At 36.5% G+C, this 20,144-nt stretch overlaps 1 protein-coding gene across 5 annotated transcripts in view; it reads left to right on the forward strand.

Moving 5' to 3' along the window:
* The window catches only part of DIP2C (DIP2 acetate--CoA ligase C (putative)), a 434,532-nt gene that overhangs the window by 263,964 nt on the left and 150,424 nt on the right, over window positions 1-20,144 (forward strand). For all 5 annotated transcript variants that reach the window (XM_087420883.1, XM_087420885.1, XM_087420886.1 and 2 more), the window contains one exon: window positions 10,763-10,888. In XM_087420883.1, coding sequence (XP_087277009.1) covers window positions 10,763-10,888 — 126 coding nt within the window. The remainder of the gene's footprint in view (window positions 1-10,762; window positions 10,889-20,144) is intronic.

The raw sequence follows: 20,144 nt of genomic DNA on the forward strand, positions 1-20,144 counted from the left end.
CCTTTGACTTCAAATTTTGGGGATCAGTTGTTATTTTAAATAATTTTATTTTGAGGAACATAGTCAAGTGATGGTTTGAGCTATTTTTCCCTCTTAGCTTCAGACGTTTTCAGTAGATCCTAGCATGTTTCTTTTTTCTTAATATCACAAATAAAAAAATTCATTTTATGAAGGATTTAATTTAGGTAAGAGTCTTCCATTAAGATGATTATAAATTGTTCTCAACCAAGTAGGGTTTGAAGTTATATTTTACTTGACTTGGATAATCTCATTAAATTCTTTAATTAAAAAAAAAAAGATGGGAGGGAATATAGGGTTTGGTTCTGGAGTTGGTATCAGATCAATTCTCCCCCAGAGCAACTCCCAAACATAGGCCAAAAATGGAAGGGCCACTTGAAAAAAGTGTAGCACCATGTGAGATTCATATTGATTTGGATTTTCACCTTGAATATACTCCTCAGTTGCCGTAGTGTGGGACTTCTAAAATCCAAGCTGAAAGCCATAGAGTTACTGGCTTGATGTGTCAAAAAAAAGAATTGGGGACTGTCAGATCATTTGAAAATTCAGGGGAAAATTTGGGAAAGAATGAGCCACAAAGCAGGGAGTCCCCGACTCTCAGTATAAACTCCATTCAGATTCTTGGCAAATGCTGGAACTGTGCATGCTTGTGGGAGCCCAGCAGAGAGAACAGCTTGGAGGTTGGATTCTATTCTGAATAGGTTCTAGCTGCTAGCAACAGGGAGGACAGTCTGGGACAGTCTAGAGCTTGAGTCCAGCCAAGTGAACTGGCTGCCAGAACAAAGATCAACACTCGGAAGGTAACAGAACCCAATCTTCATAAAGTATCATCCACAGGCTCCATCATGCTATCAAAACCTTCTAGACACGTAAAGAAACAGGAAAATGTGACCCATGGTCAAGAGAAAACAGTTAATAAAGCCAACTGCAGACAAGAACTTTAAAGCAGCTATTGTAAGTCCTTTAAGGACTGAAAGGAAAATATGTTCAAAATGAAGAAATGCTAGGGAACTCAGAACAGTAAAGGAAACTATTAAAGTAGCCAAATGGAAATTCTAGCAGTACAGTATACAACATCAGAAATGAAAACTGCAGGTGGATAGGCTTAATAGTAGATTGGAGACAGTAAATACTTAATAAACCTGAAGATAGGTCAATAGAAATGATTCCATCTGAAGAACAGCCTTAGTGATTGATCTGTGCAGCAGTAGTGAGTAGTCTCATACACATGTAATTGGAGTCCCAGAAGGAGAGGAGAGAATGGGCAGACAAAATATTTGAAGAAATAATGGCTAAAAATTCTCTAGATTTGTTGTAAACAAACTTTAGGTCCAAGAAGTTCAATGAACCCCAAGCAGGATGAAGACAAAGAAAAGCACTCCTGAGTACATTGTGGTCAAACTGAAGAAAACCAAAGATAAAGAGAAAATCTTGAAGTCAGACAGAACAGAAGAGATTATATTAAGGGAAACAACAATGCAATTTACAGCTGACTTCTCTTTAGAACATTGGAATGGTATCATTAAAATGCCAAATAAAAAAAAAATGTCAACACAGAATTCTGTTAATATCTTTATTAAAAGATATCTTTTAATAAAGTAGAAGTTCTTCCAGCTCCAGTAATGGTGCAGTAGATTCGTCATACTGATCTTACAGATATGTGATAAAATCTGGACCATCCCCTCAAAACAGTTTTTTTTGGAAGGCACTGGAGAATGATTGAAAGCAGGCAGAAAGGAGGAGGAGTCTACCCTTGAAATTTAGGAACTGAACCTGGTAAGAATTGCAGCATTTTTCCTAAGGGCACTCTCTAGTCTGTACATGACTTGTGGCTTCTGAAATCCATAGTCTTACTGGCTTAAGGTGTCAGAGGAGACAGCTGGGGCCAGCAGAGACTTCACTGCTGGCAGACGTGAACTGTGAGATGTGCTGAAGGACACACTTCAGGCTAAAAGGAAAGAACAGATGGAATTCGTATAAAAGAAAGAATGAAGATACCCATTTTTTCTTTGTATCGTTAAAAATAACTGTTTAAATTAAAGCTAAAATTATAACATTGTGTAGTGGTAGTTATAAATGTAGTTGTAAAATATATGACAACAATAGCACAAAAAAATGGAGATAAGTGGGATTCTACTGCAAAATTTTTTTTCTTTTTTCCAAAGTGGAACAATATTAACTCTAAGTAGAGTGTGTTAGGGATATATTTTTTAATTCCTACATCAACCATTAAAAATAATCCATACAGATATGGCTAACAATCCAATAAGGGAACTAAGCTAGAATACTAAAGAAAAAAACCTGATTAAACCAAAAGCACAAAGGAAAGGGGAAACAGAAGAATAAAAATCCATTGTGAAAAATAGACGATAAATAGTAAAATATCAGACTTAAGTGCAACCATTAAGTGTAAGTGGACAAAAGGCAGGGATTCTCTAAGTGGATTAAAAAAAGTAAAACTCAACTATATATTGTTTATAAAAGGTGTACTTTAAAGGAAACAGGTTAAAATTAAAAGGATGGAAAAAATATATACTATACAAACAGTGAGCATAAGAAAGTTGAAGTGACTATATTTATCAGGCAAAGTCAATTTCAAGACAAGGAATATGACCACAGTTAAAAAGGACATTTCATAACAATAAAAGGGTCAGTCTATCAGGAAGAAATAACAAACCTTAATATATATGCATGTAGGAACAAAGTTTCAAAACGTGTAAAGCTAAAAGTTACGAAACAGAAGGGAGAAATAGACGCATCTCCAATCTTAGATGGAGAATCTTAATGTTCCTCTTTCAGTAACTGAAAGAACAACTAGTTATAAAATTTAGGAAGGATATTGAAGATCTGAAAAGAGTATAAATCATCTTGGCCTAATTGACATTTATTAGAACACCGTACCCAAAAACTACAAAATAAACATTCCGTCTAATTATACATGGAATGTTAACAAGATAGACTGACTATATGCTGGGCCATAATACAAATTTCAATAAAAATTTTAAAATCTTAAAGATACTTTCTTTCATCACAATAGAATCAAATTTGAAATCAATAAGATATCTAGAGAAGCCCCACATATTTAGAAATTAAACAATACTATTCTAAATTACCCATAGGGCAAAGAATAAATCACAAGGGAAATTAGAAAACATTTAAACTGAATGAAAGTACAACATATCAAAGTTTGTGGAAAGAAACTAAAGCAGTGCACAGAGGGAAATACACAGCTGTAAATGCTTAAGTCAGAAAAGAAGAAAAGTTAAAATCAGTGATCCAAGTTTCCACCTTAAAGGACTAAAAATAGAAAAGAAAATTAGGACAAAATAAATAAAAGGAAAGAAATAATAAAGTTAATTGCAGAAAGTGATGAAATAGAAAAAAAAGAAAATTTTTACTAGCGGGATTGATCAAGAAGAAAAGAAAACGTATATAACCAATATCACAAATGAATGGGTTTATGCTACAGTTCCTATGGATATTAAAAGGAAGATAAGACTATGAAATATCTTATGCCAGTAAATTTCACAATGATGAAATGGACAAATTCCTTTAAAAACACAACTTAGTAAAACCACCATAAAATGTACAAAATTTGACTAGTATTTTATCCATTAAAGAGATGGAATTAATTATCAAATATCTTCCTTTAAAGAGAATGCAGGCCCAGATGGTTTCACTGGTGAATTCTATCAAATATAGAAGAACAAACACAACATTCTTACACAAGTTCTTTCAGGAAACAGAAGAAGAGACAAGACTTCCCAACTCCTTTTATGTGGCAAACAAACCCCAGTACAAAAACTTGAGACAAGCATACGGAGAAGAGTACAGACCCACACCCATCTGGAACACAGTGTGAGGAGACAGTTCTCCAGGGGCTGCTGGCATTTCTGCACATCTTGTGACCAGAGACACTAACTACTCTTTCCTCCAGACTATCTTTTGAAAGATATTTGTCTGGCAAACAGCCTTGCAAGATAGAGACAGTGTCTCTCTCCAGAGAAACAGATTTGTTTACAACTTTGGAAGATAGAGAGAGTGCTTCCATCTGGAGCCAAGGGCAGGTGTGTTTACTGCTCATGGTAAAATGTTTGGGTACCCTAAGATCAGGATTCCTCTCCTGTAATCTGCCCTACTACATGTGCAGATGTCACCTAGCTCTCGTCATGTTACCCTGGGGGAACTTGTGCTCGGGAACTGATGCAGATGCTGGTACCTTAGCTACTGCTCTTGCTGTGTGGAGTAAAGTTCTTTGTTTCTGACCTAGGAGTCTCATGTCTTCTGCCAGCATCCGTGAAACTGTGGCAGGCTCACTTGTTAGCTTGTGTGCAAGGTAAAATCTCAAACCCTTTATACTTCTTTTTTTTTTTTTTGTGAGGAAGATCAGCCCTGAGCTAACATCCATGCTAATCCTCCTCTTTTTGCTGAGGAAGACCGGCTCTGAGCTAACATCTATTGCCAATCCTCCTCTGTTTTTTTTTCCCCCCAAAGCCCCAGTAGATAGTTGTATGTTATAGTTGCACATCCTTGTAGTTGCTGTCTGTGGGACACGGCCTCAGCATGGCCGGAGAAGCAGTGTGTCGGTGCGCGCCCGGGATCTGAACCCCGGGCTGCCAGTAGCGGAGCGCGTGCACTTAACTGCTAAGCCACAGGGCCGGCCCCCCTTTATACTTCTTGACATACAGATGCAAAGCCTCTTAATTATTAGTAAATCAAACCTAGAAGTATATAAAAGGGATAATAATATATAATGACCAATTACTGTGATGTAGTATAGTTTTGCATTGTAAACTTGGTTCAGTCGATCAGTGTAATTCACCATGTTAAGAAAATAAAGGAGAAAATTCATTTGATCATCTTGCTAGATGCTAAAACCATTTGACAAAATTCAATAATCATTCCTTATAGAAATTCCTATAAAATTAGGAACAAAAGGGAACTTTCTTTATTTAATAAAGACCACCTGGGCAAAAAAACCTATAGCTTTACCTCCACAATCAAGAACCAGACAAGGATAGCCATTCTCACCAATTCTATTCCATGTTGTGCTTACTGGGGGTCCTAACCAGTGAAATAAGGCAAGAACAATAAATAAAAAACAAAGACTGGAAAGGAAGGGGTAAAACTATCTTGATTTACAGATATGATCGTTTATTTAGAACATTTTAAAAACTTTAAAAAACTACTGGAAATAATGTGAATTTTGTAGAAGTGTAAGAAGTTCAATGTAAAAAAACCAATTGTATTTCTATATACTAGCAACAAAAACTTAAAGTGAAATAAAAAAACAATTCTTTTTACAATAACGTCGTTAACATCCAAGACTTAGGAAGACCTCTTCAGTGAAAGTTACAAAACATTATTGATAGAAATTAAAGGAAAAATAAATGGAGAGATATACCGTGTTCATTGATTGGAAGACTCAATATTAACTCTCTTTACATTGATTTATAGATTTAATATGAATCCAGTTAAAATCCCAGCAGGATTTTTATAGAAATTGCAGGATATTTCTAAAATTTCCATGAAAATGGGATCAAATTTGGATAGCCAAGACAAATTTGAAAAGAACAAATTTGGAGGACTCGTGCTACCTAATTTCAAAACTTATTGTAAAACCGCAATAACCATCCCTACTAAAATCCCAATGGCACTTTTTGTAGAAATAGAAGAAACAATCCTAAAATTCATATGGAATCTGAAAGGACGCTGAATAGCCAAAACAATCCTGGAAAAGAGGAACAAAGCTGGAGGCCTCACACTTCCTGCTTTCAAAACATCACAAAGCTGCGGTAATCAAAACAGTGTGGTATGACATAAAGCCAGACATATGGACTAATGGAACAGAATAGAGAGGGGCCAGCCTAGTGGTGTAGTGGTTAAGTTCACATGCTCTGCTTTGGCGGCCTGGGGTTCACGGGGTTCGGATCCTGGGCACAGACCTATACGCTGCTCATCAAGACATGCTGTGGCGGCGTCCCATATACAAAATAGAGGAAGATTGGCACAGATGTTAGCTCAGGGACAATCTTCCTCACCAAAAAAAAAAGAAAAAAAATTTCTGAAAGAATTGAAAGCAGGGACTCGAATAGTTGTTTCTTTGCCAGTGAGCATAACAGCATTATTCACAACAGCCAGGAGGTGGATGCAACTTGAATATCCATGGATGGGTGAATGAAGAAAATGTGGTATATAAATACAAGGGAATATAATTCAGCCTTAAAAAGGAAGGAAATTCTGACACGTGCTACAACATGAATAAACCTTGAGGACATTATGCTAAGTGAAATAAGCCAGTCACAAAAAGACAAGTACTTCATGATTCCACTTATATGAGGTACCTAGAGTAGTCAAACTCATAGAAACAGAAAGTAGAATGGTGGGTGCCAGACGGTGGGTGGGGGGAGTTGCTGTTAAGTGAGTGTAGAGTTTCATTCTTGCAGGATGTGGGGTTCTAGGAGTCTGTTGCACAACCATGTGCACGTGGTTGGCAATGTTGTACTGACTATCTGGAAATTGTTGGGTGGGTGGGTTATATGTTACGTATTTTTTGCCACAGTAAAAAAAAAAAATTGGTAAAATATAAATTTCTCTGAGACATGGCTTCAATAAATGATATTCTAACAAAAAAACTACCAAAATCAAAATAGTGATAGAACTATTAGAAGGTTAGGAAAATAGATTAACTATACCAGATAGAGAGTCCAAGATCAGACCCATACAGGTGATATTTGACAAAGGAGCCAAGATAGTTTAATGAGGCAAGGAAAATCTTGACAACAAATGGTACTTGAAAAATTGGGTAGACATATGGGGGAAAAGTGAATTCCAACCTCAACTTCTACTACTTAGAAAAATGAACTTGAGATGGTTTCTAGACCTAGAAGTAAAAGGTAAAAAACTGTAATGCTTCCAGGAGAAAACAAAGGAGAATACCTTTTGGACCTTGGGATAGGCAAAGATTTCACAGACAGCATTCAAAAAGCACTAACTAGAGAGGAAAAAATAAAGCGAGTCTCATGAAAATTAAAAATTTCTCATCAGATACTCTGGTAAGGGCGTGAAAGGTAAGCCAAAGACTCAGGGTACATATTTTCAAAACATATATCTAAAAAATAACTTGTATCCATAATATATCTAGAATTACTATAAATCAGTCATAAAAAGGCACCTCAAAAAATAAACAAAAAGTTGAACAGATGCTTCACAGCAGATGATATGCAAATGTGCAATGAACCCGTGAAAGGTGCTCAACAGAAGCCATCGGGTAAATGCAGACCTGAATCTGTTGTAGGATTCCACTTCACTACCATGAGAATGGCTACCATAGAAAAGACTGACGGTACCCAGTGTTGATAAAGATGTGGCAGGACTAGAATCTCATACATTGCTGATGGGGATGTAAAATATTACAACCACTCGGCAAACAGTTTGGTGATTTCTTTAAAATTTAAACATGCACTTACCATACGGCCCAGCAATGACACTTTTAGACATTTACCCAAGAGAAATGAAAATACCTGTCCATATAAATGCGTGTGCATGAATCTTCACAATAAATTTTTCATAATAGCCCAAACTCGGACACGACATAAATATCCATCAACTGGAGAAATATGAACAAATTATGATCTATTCATATGTTGTAATAGTTCTCATCAGTAAAAACCTATGAAGTACAGATAAATTCAACCACATGGATGAATATATTGAGCAAAGAGTCAACTCTATAGTATAGAGTCTATAGGGCCATATAGAGTCTATGTGATTCCATTTGTATGGAAGTCGAGAACCAAGGAAAACAGGTCAAAAGAGTGAACAGTGGCTCTTTATTCAGGGTGGGGATTGATTGGAAGAGGACATGTGGGAAATCTGGGTTGATAAATATGTCATATATCTGGGTTGGGTAATGGTATAGGTGTATCTACACTCATCAGAATTTATCAGATGTCCCTAAGATTTTAACATTTCACTAAATGTATATTTTATACCATTTCCCCCCACCTGTAAGCTAATATTGACCTCTACTTAGTAGATTTCTTTTCACAGTGGTATTAGCTAGGAATTCTAAATTTGCTTTCTGTATCTCCCAGCTTAAGCAAATTAGTAAATATATTGAGGATAATAAGAGCTAAGTTTCTTTTTCTTGGATAAAAGAGTTAAAATTATGGAAAAGTTAAAGCCTAGAATGAATCATATAATGTTGGATTGAAATAGGAGATATTAGTGTGAACTTGTGGCTTTCAATAGATATAGATGTGGGTAGAAGTATTATGTATATCTGTGGGTATAAATTGATGTGTGTGTGTGCTTTAAGTGCACAAGTATGTGTGTTCTGTCTGCTGAGAGGGCCTAGAAACGCTGACTCCTGGTAGCAACCAACATACCTCATGCCCAGATCTTAGTTTCTAAATATCATTGTTCACTAAAAAGAGCTAGGTCTCTGATTCCAGGGCTGCATTAGGGAAAGTACACCATGACTCTGCGACATGTGTTGCAACAGAAAGTAAGAAAGTGCTTAAAAAAGGATGGGGACCTGCCCAAAGGACACACAGAGGCCAGCTTGAAGTGATCTTCCTGGTCCAAACTGGAGCCATGCAAGCCTCAAAATAAAAAAAGCTAAGAAACTGTTCCAGGTCCAAGAGGCATAATGATAATGTGACGAGTGGATGCATCTATCGTCCTGGGTTGGATCATAGACTAGGAAGACAAAATAACTACAAAGGAAATTACTGGGACAGTTGGCACCATTTGAACGTGGAGTTGGGATTAGAGAGTAGTTTTGTATCATTGTTAAATTTCCTGGTTTTGAGAATTTATGTTACATAAGAGAATGTCTTTGTTCTTAGGAAATACACTGAAATATTTAGAGATACAGGGGCATGATATCTGCAGTTTATTTTCAAATGATTAGCAAAAGGAAAAAATAGAGAAAGCAATGGGATCAAATGTAAACAATTGGTGAATTTGGGTAAAAATTATATGGGAGTTCTCTGTACTATTCTTGCAAATTTTCTGTAAATTTGAAATTATAGCCAAAAAGTTTTAAAAGAGAGAATAGATAAAACTGAAAGTGTTTAATATGTGAAGAGTTGATGTACTCTCTCCAGCTCATTGATGAGCCCTTTAGTTTCAGGCCATGAAGTCATGTCATTCAGTCACAGTTTTTACCCTGGGAGTTTAAGAAAAAGAGTGACAATAAACTACATTTTTGTGTTACAGTGCTTTGAGTCCAGCTAAGGAGAAAAGAACAGTGCACACAAAAGATAAACAAAATAAAGCAATAAATAAGTCCATTGTGTGTGGTGTGTGATACGCTCTAAAACAGTGTTGGCAAATGCTGTCTGTAAAGGGCCAGGTAGCAAGTATTTTGAGCTTTCTAGGTCATTATGGTCTCCGTCACAACTACTCAACTCTGCTTTAACAGTGTGAAACCAGCTATAGTCTACACATACATAAGGGGGTGCACTCTGTCCCGATGAAACCTTATTTACAGAAAGAGACAGCTTCATTTGGCCCAGGACTGTGGCTGGGTGACCACTGTTTTAAGACATCAACAGGGTGGCGTTTTCACAGGACTGGCTGGGCTGTAGTGTGCTTAGTGAAGGGTGTGGCCCTGGAGGTGTTCATACCTGGGTGCCAACCCTAGCATGCCACTCACCAGTTTTATGACTCTGGGAGAGCTTCATACCTCTGCTTCCTCCTCTGTGAAATGGGAGTACTAAGAATGCCTCCTCTGTAGAATTGTGCAGAGATTGTGGGTGTAGTCGTCTCTTGTCTGATTGCTGCCCTCTAACTGTTTTCCTGGCTTCCACTCTCAATCTCCTGCAGCCAAAGTGGAATCAGATCACGCCCTCCCTTCCCAAATCTCCCAGTGCTTTCCGGTCAGACTTAGAATAGGAGCCAGACTCCTGACCACGCCCATGAAGCCCTCGTCCAACTCCCGGTGTTGCCTTCATTCTGCCAGCACCATTCTCATTCACAGTCTGGGGCCACTGAGCTGGTTTTTCTCTGTGTCCTGGAGATTCTGTCCTGACAGAATGGCTGGCTCATTCTTCCTGGTCAGATTTCACACTGAGAGAACTCTTTCCTGGCTTTATGATTAAGTAGCTACTGAGTCAGTCTGTTTATCCTGTTTTAATTCCTTCCCTCCTTGACTATCTTTTCTGTCTCTTACCCATTAGAAGGTAAGCTGCATGAGACACGGTACCTTGTCTCCCTGATTCTCTGCTGTACTCCCAGCCCTGAAGATGCTGCCTTACAAAGTAGCATTCAATAAATATTTCTGGTCTTAATATACTCAAAAGGTCTGACACTGAGCCCAGTGTTTGCTAAAATCATTACTAATGACCTACAAGGTGTACATATCTCCCTTTACCGACATCGAAATGAATTATGAGGTTGAAAATGTGACCTATGAAGAAATATCCGAAGGTGAAGGTCCACTCACCCTAAGAAAAGGAAAAATCACACAGCAATTTGCAGCCAGTATTTGATTATTTATACAGATTCTAGGATAATAATATGAATAATGAAAGACTACGAATGAATTTGAATGTCGTCTTTCTGCACCTTTCAAACTAGCAGGCTTATACTTCTTTTCCTTCCTTCCCCACCCATCCATTTGTGACAGTTTCTGTAGGAAGATGAACTATTTCACAGGACCAGAGAGAAAGGAGAAGCATGAGGCCTTTGGGATGTTCGTGAACAATGGAGTGATTGAGCTCTCTTTTTGTTTTAGATGTCCATACAGAAGCTGTTCAGGCAGCACTTGCTAAACACAAAGAAAGGAAGATGGCAGTGCCGATGCCTTCCAAGCGCAGGTCCTTGGTGGTGCAGACCTCGATGGACGCCTACACGCCTCCTGGTGAGTGGCAGCCACAGTCTGCTGTGTGCTGTGACGAGCACGCCTCAGAATCAGTTCACTGCTGGCCCAGCCATCGCGGTCTTTTTAGCTTTCAAATAATGGTGCTATAATTTAGATTTTGTGAACCAGAAGTCCAGAAACAGTATATAGGCTCTAAGTTAAACTTGGAAGGAAAGTTAACATTATTATGTAGATTATCTGTATAAATGTGTATTTTAAACTTTTCATTGGGACTCATAAATAGGATATAGACTTTTTAAGTCTTATAAAATTTTATTTAATTCTTCGTATAACAAAAGAGTTTGTACCTCCACAGTTCTAACTGAAGTTGGACTTTTATTCTGCTTAGACTGGTATATACATATTCTCAAGTCTTTAAAATATAAATATGTTGTAATGTTGTATTAAGAAACCAAATGACTTGAAAAATTTAGACAGTTACCTAGATCTGGTATCATCAAACTTTTCCTATAAAATGCAGGTAGTATATTTTGGTCTCTGTCGGCCATGAAGTGTCTGTCACAGCTTCTTACTCTGCTGTTGTAGTGTGAAAACAGCCACAGGCAACATGTCAGTGATCAAGTGTGACTGTGTGCTGTTAAGACTTTATTTACAGGGGCCGGCCCGGTGGCGTAGCAGTTAAGTTTGCGCGCTCCACTTTGGCAGCCCGGGGTTCGCCGGTTTGGATCCCAGGCGCGGACCTATGCACCACTTATTGAGCAATGCTGTGGTGGCGTCCCATATAAGGTAGAGGAAGATGGACATGGATGTTAGCCCAGGGCCTATCTTCCTCAGCAAAAAGAGGAAGATTGGCTACGGATGTTAGCTCAGGGCTAATCTTTCTCAAAAAAAAAAAAAAACAACTTAAATTACAAAAACAGGCAAAGGGCTGATTTGGTCTGCAGGCCTGCCCACTCTTGATCTAAATGGTTAAAGGCAATATTGCATTTGTATTTCTCCTTTTATTTAATCTTGAATTTTATATTACTACCTAAGTTCTCTACTTCACTCCTCCCAAAATTATAATCTATATCTCATGATCTTCAAAAAGTTAAATTATCCAGGTATCCATTAGAAACATGAAGAATTGAGCCTAATTTACTCAATATTTTCTTGGTGGTTTTGGTTCCAACATTATTTGTGTCACTGTTGCCACTCTATCTTCTGTACAGATCTTAGTTACCTTGCATACCACTTTGAACAGTTTTAAATGCCATCATTTTTGTTCACAAGTGAAACTTAGGGCACAAAAAAGAATAGTTGAACATACACAACACTTTTTGGAGTGTTTTGAAGTTTAGTCCTAAGTGTTTGCAAGCAGTGGGGGTAATAGAAGCACACATTTGAGCTCAGAGATGTGGTCGTGTATATCCAATATTACTTCAGACAACCTTCAGCTTTACATGCCTTTAAAAGTGAAAGTCCTGAGCTTTATATGACAAAACTTAAATAATGTATACCGTAGTCATTTTGTTTTTTATTTATGGATAATCCATTAAACGTTCTTCATCTCAAGAATCTAGTATCCTGATAAGAAAGGGAGTCCTGTTTGCCAGTTTCCTTACTTACTCTCCTTCCTTTATGCTGAGCCACAAAATGTAATTTGGGACTGTTTTAAAATCAACATAATTAATATACTTAATCCTATTTATTTAGTTTATGATTATAATTTGCCAGAATTTATAATGTGGTGAAAAATTTTATTTTGTAGGTGTTTGTGCAACAAATAGAATGGACTTACAAGGATAACACACCCATTTAAAATGTTTTAACCAAATCTTTGTAACTAGACAGTATTCCAGGAGATGGACATTTCTCTGAGCCACTCTTTATGAGAGATGTTGAATTTAAAATGCAAGAAGCAATGTGATTATTTGTGTGTGTGCTTTTTCACATATTGACTCCATCCTCAGAAATGTTGTGTCATACACGATGAAAGGCAAAACTTTCAGAAAAACCTTGTACAAATGTCTTTGCACAATATAAAAGAACAATATTGGAAATGTTATTTCGGTGAAACATAACGTGTGTAATTATTTGACTAGCATTTTCATGCACACCACATAATGCGTTTTGTAGCTGTCGTTCAGGAGCCCTTGTGAGAATATCACGTGGGATAGCTCTGTACAGTCATAAACACCAGCACCATCATCGTGAACATTTTTATTCACAGCCTGTTTTGTGCTTATGCAGTAGTCTGCATATTTATAGTGCGCTTGCTTGAACAAAATCTTGGCTCAGCTTCGTTTTCTCTCATTCTGTTTTCCTTGGTTGCTGATAATATTTGTTAGAACTCATCTTGTGTCCACTGCTCTTCAGAGGATGTTCCTGGAGTTTATAGTCTCTGCATGAAGTGACTGGTTGCTGACCAGTATCATTGTTTCTGGAAAAGATCTAAATAGGATTATTGCACTGCTAGTCTTCTGTAGGTGAAACTTTCCTTTAGTTTTTACATGTAAAAACGTAAGACTAATTTGCCAGCACTTCTGCTTCTACCATAATGAAATAAGCAGTACCAGACTAACCCATGCGCTGTAAACAGCTGTAAAACTGCGCAAAACGAATGAGACAATGCTGTTGGGCTGCGGACCTCAAGCAGTACAAGAGTGATCCTGAAGCAGGAAAAGCCCACCCTGTGAGGTGAGCCCCCCAGTTCCCAGTTATCTTCCTGGAGGAAATTTTCAGACCATGACACAGAGATTGGGGTCTGAGCGAGCCTGGCTGTCCTGCTAAGTGGAGGAGGCAGAGATCTGAGTTCAGGGAAGATGAAGGGGCTGGAGCTTTCCACAGATCCACACTAGCAAAGAATAGCTCCAAGTCTGCTCAAGGTCAAGATGATCAGCCAGCAGTTGATCTGCCTGCTAAAACAAGAATCACAAGCCTTCAGAGAAAGATTATACCAATGTCTAGTTCTCAATAAACAATCACTAGATATGCAGAGAAACAGGAAATGTAATCTGGGGCCACAGCAAAAGCAGTCAATAGAAAATGAACGCAAAATGGCCTCCCCGTGCTCTCAGTAGCCACTAACCATGTGTGACTTCTGAGCACACCGAATGTGGCTTTTCTCAATTGTATTTGCTGGAAGTGTGAAATACACACCAGATTTTGAAGAGTTAATGTAAAAAAATAAATGGAAAATATTTCATTAATTCTTATATTTGTTTTATGTTGAAAGAATAATACTTTGAATACTTTGAGTAACATAAAAATACATTATTAAATGTATCTGTATATTTTTAATGTGGCTACTAGAAGGTTTAAAATTATGTACAAAGCTCTCATTATATTTCTTTTGGAAAGCACTGGTATAGATGTTTGATATAGCAGAAGACAGTTTTTAAATCTGTGATTATAAATATTTATTCAGGGAAGCAAATGAAAATATGTCAAAGAACTAAAGAAAAAAATATTATCTTCATGCTTGAGCAGAGAAAGGGAAAAGTAATTTAAAAATTCCAATAAAAATTGGAAACTCTAGAACTGAAAAGTATAATACTGAAATGAAATTTTACTGGATCAACTTAACATCAGATTGGAGAAGAAAGATGAAGGAATCTCTGAACTTGAAGAGATACCAAGAGAAATTAACCAAACTGAGGAGCAGGGAGACAAAAGGTTAAAAAAAATTAACAGAACCTCAAGCATTTTTGGTATGATGTTCAGATACTTGTAATTGGAATCCAAGAAGGAAAAGAGAGTGAGAAAAGGGCAGAAAAACTGAAGAAATAAGCGTCAAAAACTTCTTTGATGTAAAACACCGCATTACAGATCCCAGAAGTTCAGTGAATCCCCAAGCAGGATAAGTATAAAAAGAATCATAGCCAAGTTCATAATAGTCAAAGTGCTGAAATCCGAAGATTAAGAGGAAATCTTGAAAGTAATCAGAGGGAAATAGATACATTACATACTGCAGAACAGTCATATGAATTATGAATGACTCATATGAAGATAAGCAGAGGCCAGAAGACAATGAAAAGATATCTTTAAAGTCCTAAAAGGAAAAAAACAAAATTGTCAACTCAGGTCCAGTGAAAATATCCTTCATAAACGAGGGTGAAATAAAGACATAATGAGACATATGAAAGCCGAGAGAATGTGGTGCCATCAGAACCACACTGCAGACGTGCTAATGGATGTCATTTAGGCTGATGGGAAATGATACCAGATGCAAACTTACATCTGTAAAAAGGAAAGAACAACACTGGAAACAGTAAATAGCTGTATAAACATAAAATACTATGTTTTTGCTTTGTAATTTGCTTTAAAACAATTGTACAAAAGACAAGGATGGGTGAATGGAATTATACTGTTGTGTGGTTATTACATTTGTGAAGTAGGAAACAGAAAGTGGAAGGTAGGAAGTGAGTAGTGTCAGATGTGTTGTGAGTAGAGGTGGGAGAGAAGGTTTATAGTGTCAGATTTGAAGAGCAAACAGTTACAATAGTGACACCATATAGACTTATTAAGGTGCATATTGTTATCCCTAGAGCAACCATTGAAAAATGAGAAGAGGTATAGGTAAGAATTTAATAGAGGACATAAAATGAAACTCTTAAAAATATGTGGTGGGCCAGCCCTGGTGGCCTTGTGGTTAAGTTCGGCACGCTCTGCTGCAGCGGCCCGAGTGCAGACCTACACCACTTGTCTGTCAGTGACCATGCTGTGGCAGCAGCTCACATACAAAAAGAGGAAGTTTGGCAGTGGATGTTAGCTCAGGGTGAATCTTCCTCAGCAAAAAAAGAAATCTGGTTAATAGCAAAAAAGGCAGGAAAAATCAACAGAGAGATAAAAAATAGGTGGAATAGATGGAAAACAAATAGGAAAATGTTAGATTTAAACCCATTCATATCAATTATTACAATAAATATAAGTGGACCAAACACCCAGTTAAAAGATAGAGTTGGTCAGACTGGATAAAAAAGGGAGATACATCTATACATTATCTATAAGAGACACATTTAAATATAAAAACAAGGATAGTTAAAATGATGAAAAAATATACAATGCAAACATTAAGCATAAGAAGGTGAACAAGTCTATGTTAATATCAAAGTAGACAAGACAAAGTAATACAAGATATAAAGAGGGACATTGCATAATGGAAAATGAGCAATTCACCAGGAAGACATTACAATGAATATTTATATACCTAAAAACAGAGCATTATAATTTATAAGGCAGAAACTGGCATGATGAAGGGAAAAATAGAAAAATCAAGAATAATATTTGGAGATTTCTAAAATACCCTTCTGCAATAATCATAAGAAAGTTATCAAAACAACATTATCAACCAAGTTGATGCAGTTGATATTCACAGAATATTACACCCAACTGTTGCAGAACACACATTCATTTTTAATATCTTTCTTGAGGTATAATTTAATCCCATAAAACTAACCCATTGTAAGTATATAAACTACAAATATGTAGTTTGTGCAACCATTGCCACAATCCAGTTTTAGAACATTTCCATCACCCCCAAAATTTTCCTTGTGCCCATTTGCAGTTAATTCCCATTCTCACACCCAGCCCTAGGGAGCTACTGATCTGATTTATATGCCTCTATAAATACTCTAGATATTTCATAAATGAAATTATAGAATATATTCTTTGTATCTTGCTTCTTGAGTGTAATTTTTTTGAGCATCATCCTTGTTGTAGTGTGCATCAGTAGTTCATTCCTTCTTATTGCTGAAGTGTATCCTGTTAGATAGATATATACCACATTTTGTTTATCCATTCACTAGCTTGTGAATATTTAGCTTGTTTCAGTTTTTGGCTATTATGAATAATGCTGCTGTCAACATTTATGTATATATCTTTGTATATACATATAATTTCATTCATCTTGGGTAGATTCCTAGGAGTGGAATTAATGAGTCTTATGGTAAGTTTATGTTTAACTTGTAAGAAACTGCCAAATTGTTTCCATAATGGCTGCACTATTGTATATTCCCACCAGCAATGTGTGAGGATTTCAGTATCTCATCATCCTCACCAACACTTGGTATTATCTGTATTTTTTATTATAGTCATCCTAGTGGATGTGAAATGGTATCTTATTGTGGTTTTAATTTGCATTTCCCTAATGAATAATGATGCCAAGCATCTTCTCGTGTGCTTGTTAGCCATTTGTATATATTTCTTGGTGAGATGTCTGTTCAATTTTTTTGCCCATTTTTTATATGAGTAGTCTGTCTTCTCACTGTTTAAGAGTTCTTTATATAATCTGAATGCAAGTCCTTTATCAGATGTACAGTTTGCAAACTGTGATTTGTCTTTCGTTTTCTTAATGGTGTCTATGGAGGACAGAATTACAACCCCTCCAAAGATATCCACGTCCTAATTCCTAGAACTTGTGAGTATATTACCTTACACTGTAACATGGACATTTCTAGATATGATTAAGTTAAGGATCTTGAGATGGGGCAGTTATCCTGGATTAACCAGGTGGGCCCACTGTAATCAAAAAGGTCCTTATTCAGACAGAGAAAGACAAATACTGCGTGATCTCACTTATATGTGGAATCTAAAAAAAAAAACTTATGGAAAAAGAGATCAGATTTGTGGTTACCAGAGGTTGGGGGTAAGGGTAGGGGAATTGGAGGAAGGTGGTCAAAAAGGTACAAACTTCCAGTTATAAGATACATAAGTACTAGGGATGGAATGTACAATATGATGACAAGAGTTAACACTGCTGTATGAGGTATAGGAAAGTTGTTAAGAGAGTAAATCCTAGAGTTCACATCACAAGGAAAAAAATGTTTTTGCTTTTTTTTGTATCTATATGAGACGACGGATGCTAAGTTTATAGAACAGTAATCATTTCACAATATATGTTAGTCAAAATATTATGCTGTACACCTTAAAATTATACAGTGATGCATGTCAATTATATCTCAATAAAACCGGGGAAAAAAGATTCTTTTAAGAGAGAGGGAAGAGTGTCAAAATCAGGAAAAAAGACAGTGGAACCAGAGGTTGGAGGGTTATGCTTTAAAGATAGACAAGGAGGCCATGAGCCAAGGATGCAGGTGATGCAGGTGGCCGCTAAAGGTGGAAAAGGCAAAGAAATGGATTCTCCCCTAAAGCCTCCAAAAGGAAGATAGCCCTGCTGACACCTTGATTGTAGACTTCTGACCCCAGCACTGTAAGATAATAAATGTGTGAGGTGTTGTAAGCCACTGAGTTTGTGGTGACTTGTTATATAACTCATAGGAAAAATAATAGCATCTTTTGAAGCTGAAGAGATTTTTGTTTTGATAAAGTTCAACTCATCAATTATTATTTTATGGATTGTGCTTTTGGAAGTTTTAGAAGTTTCATAGTTTTAGTTCTTTCTTTTAGATCTGTGATCCATTTTGAGTTAATTTTTGTTTACGATGTGAGGTAAGGATCTATGTTTTTCTTTTTTTGATATGTGAATATCTAGTTGCCCAATAACATTTGTTGAAAAGATGATCTTTTTCTCATTGAATTGTAATGAAACCTTTGTCAAAAATAAATTGACCGTAAACGTAAGACTTTATTTCTGGGTTCAGTTCTGTTCCATTGATATATATGCCTATTCTTGTGCTAATATCACTATCTTGATTACTGTAACTTCATAGTAAGTTTTGGTATCAGGTAGTGAAGTCCTCCATATTTCTCAAAATTATTTTGGCTATTCTAGGTCCTTTGTACCTCCGGATAAAATAAGCTTCCCATTTCTTGAAAAAAAAAAAATAGCCTTCTAGGATTTTATTAAGTATTGCCTTGAGTTGTTAGATGTATTGCTAAGTGTTTTATCATTTTTGATGCTGTTATGAATGGAATTGTTTTCTTAATTTCATTCCCAAATTGTTCAGTGCTAGTATGAAGATATTTTATAAAGATATATATTTTTAAAGATATTGTATAAAGATATAGTATAAAGATATTTTGTATCTTATACTGTGACCTTGCTAAACTCATTTATTAATTCAAGAAATTTTGGTGTATTCCTTGGGATTTTCCACATACGAGATCATGTCATCTGTGAATAGAGTTTTACTGCTTCCTTTCCAGTCTGGATGCCTTTAATTTATTCTTTTTGCTGTATTTCACTGGCTAGAGCCTTCCGGATAACGTTGAAGAGAAGTGGCAAGAAGAGACATCCTTGCGTTGTTCTTGATCTTAGGGGAAATGTGTTCAGTCTGCTACCATTAAATACAGTGTTAGCTGTGGGTTTCCATGGATGCCCTTTATCAGATTGAGGAAATTCCCTTCTTCCTGCTTTGTTGGGAGGTGTTATCATGAGTGGGTGTTAGATTTTGTGAAATACTTTTTCTGTGACTTTCAAGGTTAGCTTATGGTTTTTCTCCCTTTATTCTACTAATATGGTGTCTAACATTAATTCACTTTTGAATGTCAAATCAACCTTAATTCATGTTCATATGTATAATCCTGGTCACCAGTTGGTCGTGGTGTACTAGCTATTTTATATGTTGCTTGATTCTGTTTGCTAATATTTTTTGAGGATTTTTGTGTCTATATCATGAGTGATATTGTTCTATAGTTTTCTTGTGAAAAGGTAGGGTGAGGGATGAAAGATTGACTGTAAAAGGGCATGAGAAAGCTTTTTGGGGAGATGGTAATGTTCACTGTGAGTATATGGGTATATACATTTCTTAAAAGTCTTAAGTCTGAGGACTTGAATAGACATTTTTTCAAAGAAGATATACAAATGGCCAATAATCACATGAAAAGATGGTCAGCATCGCTGATCATTAGGGAAATGCAAATCAGAATCACAATGAAACATGACCTCACACCTATCAGGATCACTACTATCAAAAAAACGCAAAATAACAGGTGTTAGTGAGCATGTGGAGAAATTGGAACCCTGGTGAATTGTTGGTGGAAATATAAAATGGTGCACCCTCTATGGAAAAACAGTATGGTAGTTCCTCAAAAAATTAAAAAAAGAATTAATATATGATCCAGCAATTCCACTTCTGGGTATATATCCAAAAGAATTGAAAGCGGAGTCTTGAAGAGATATTTGTTCACCCATGTTCATAGCAGCATTATTCACAATAGTTAAACATGGAAACAACGAAGTATCCATCAACAGATGAGTGGATAAGAAAAATGTGGTCTATAAAGACAGTGAAATATTATTCAGCCTTAAAAAGGAAGGAAATTCTGACAAATGCTACAGCATGGATGAACCTTGTGGACATTATGCTAAGTGAAATAAGCCAGTCACAAAAAGACAAATACCATATGATTC

This window comes from Ceratotherium simum, chromosome 32 (genome assembly GCF_057802395.1).
Source record: "Ceratotherium simum simum isolate JZ-2026a chromosome 32, ASM5780239v1, whole genome shotgun sequence".
Classification (NCBI taxonomy): domain Eukaryota; kingdom Metazoa; phylum Chordata; class Mammalia; order Perissodactyla; family Rhinocerotidae; genus Ceratotherium; species Ceratotherium simum.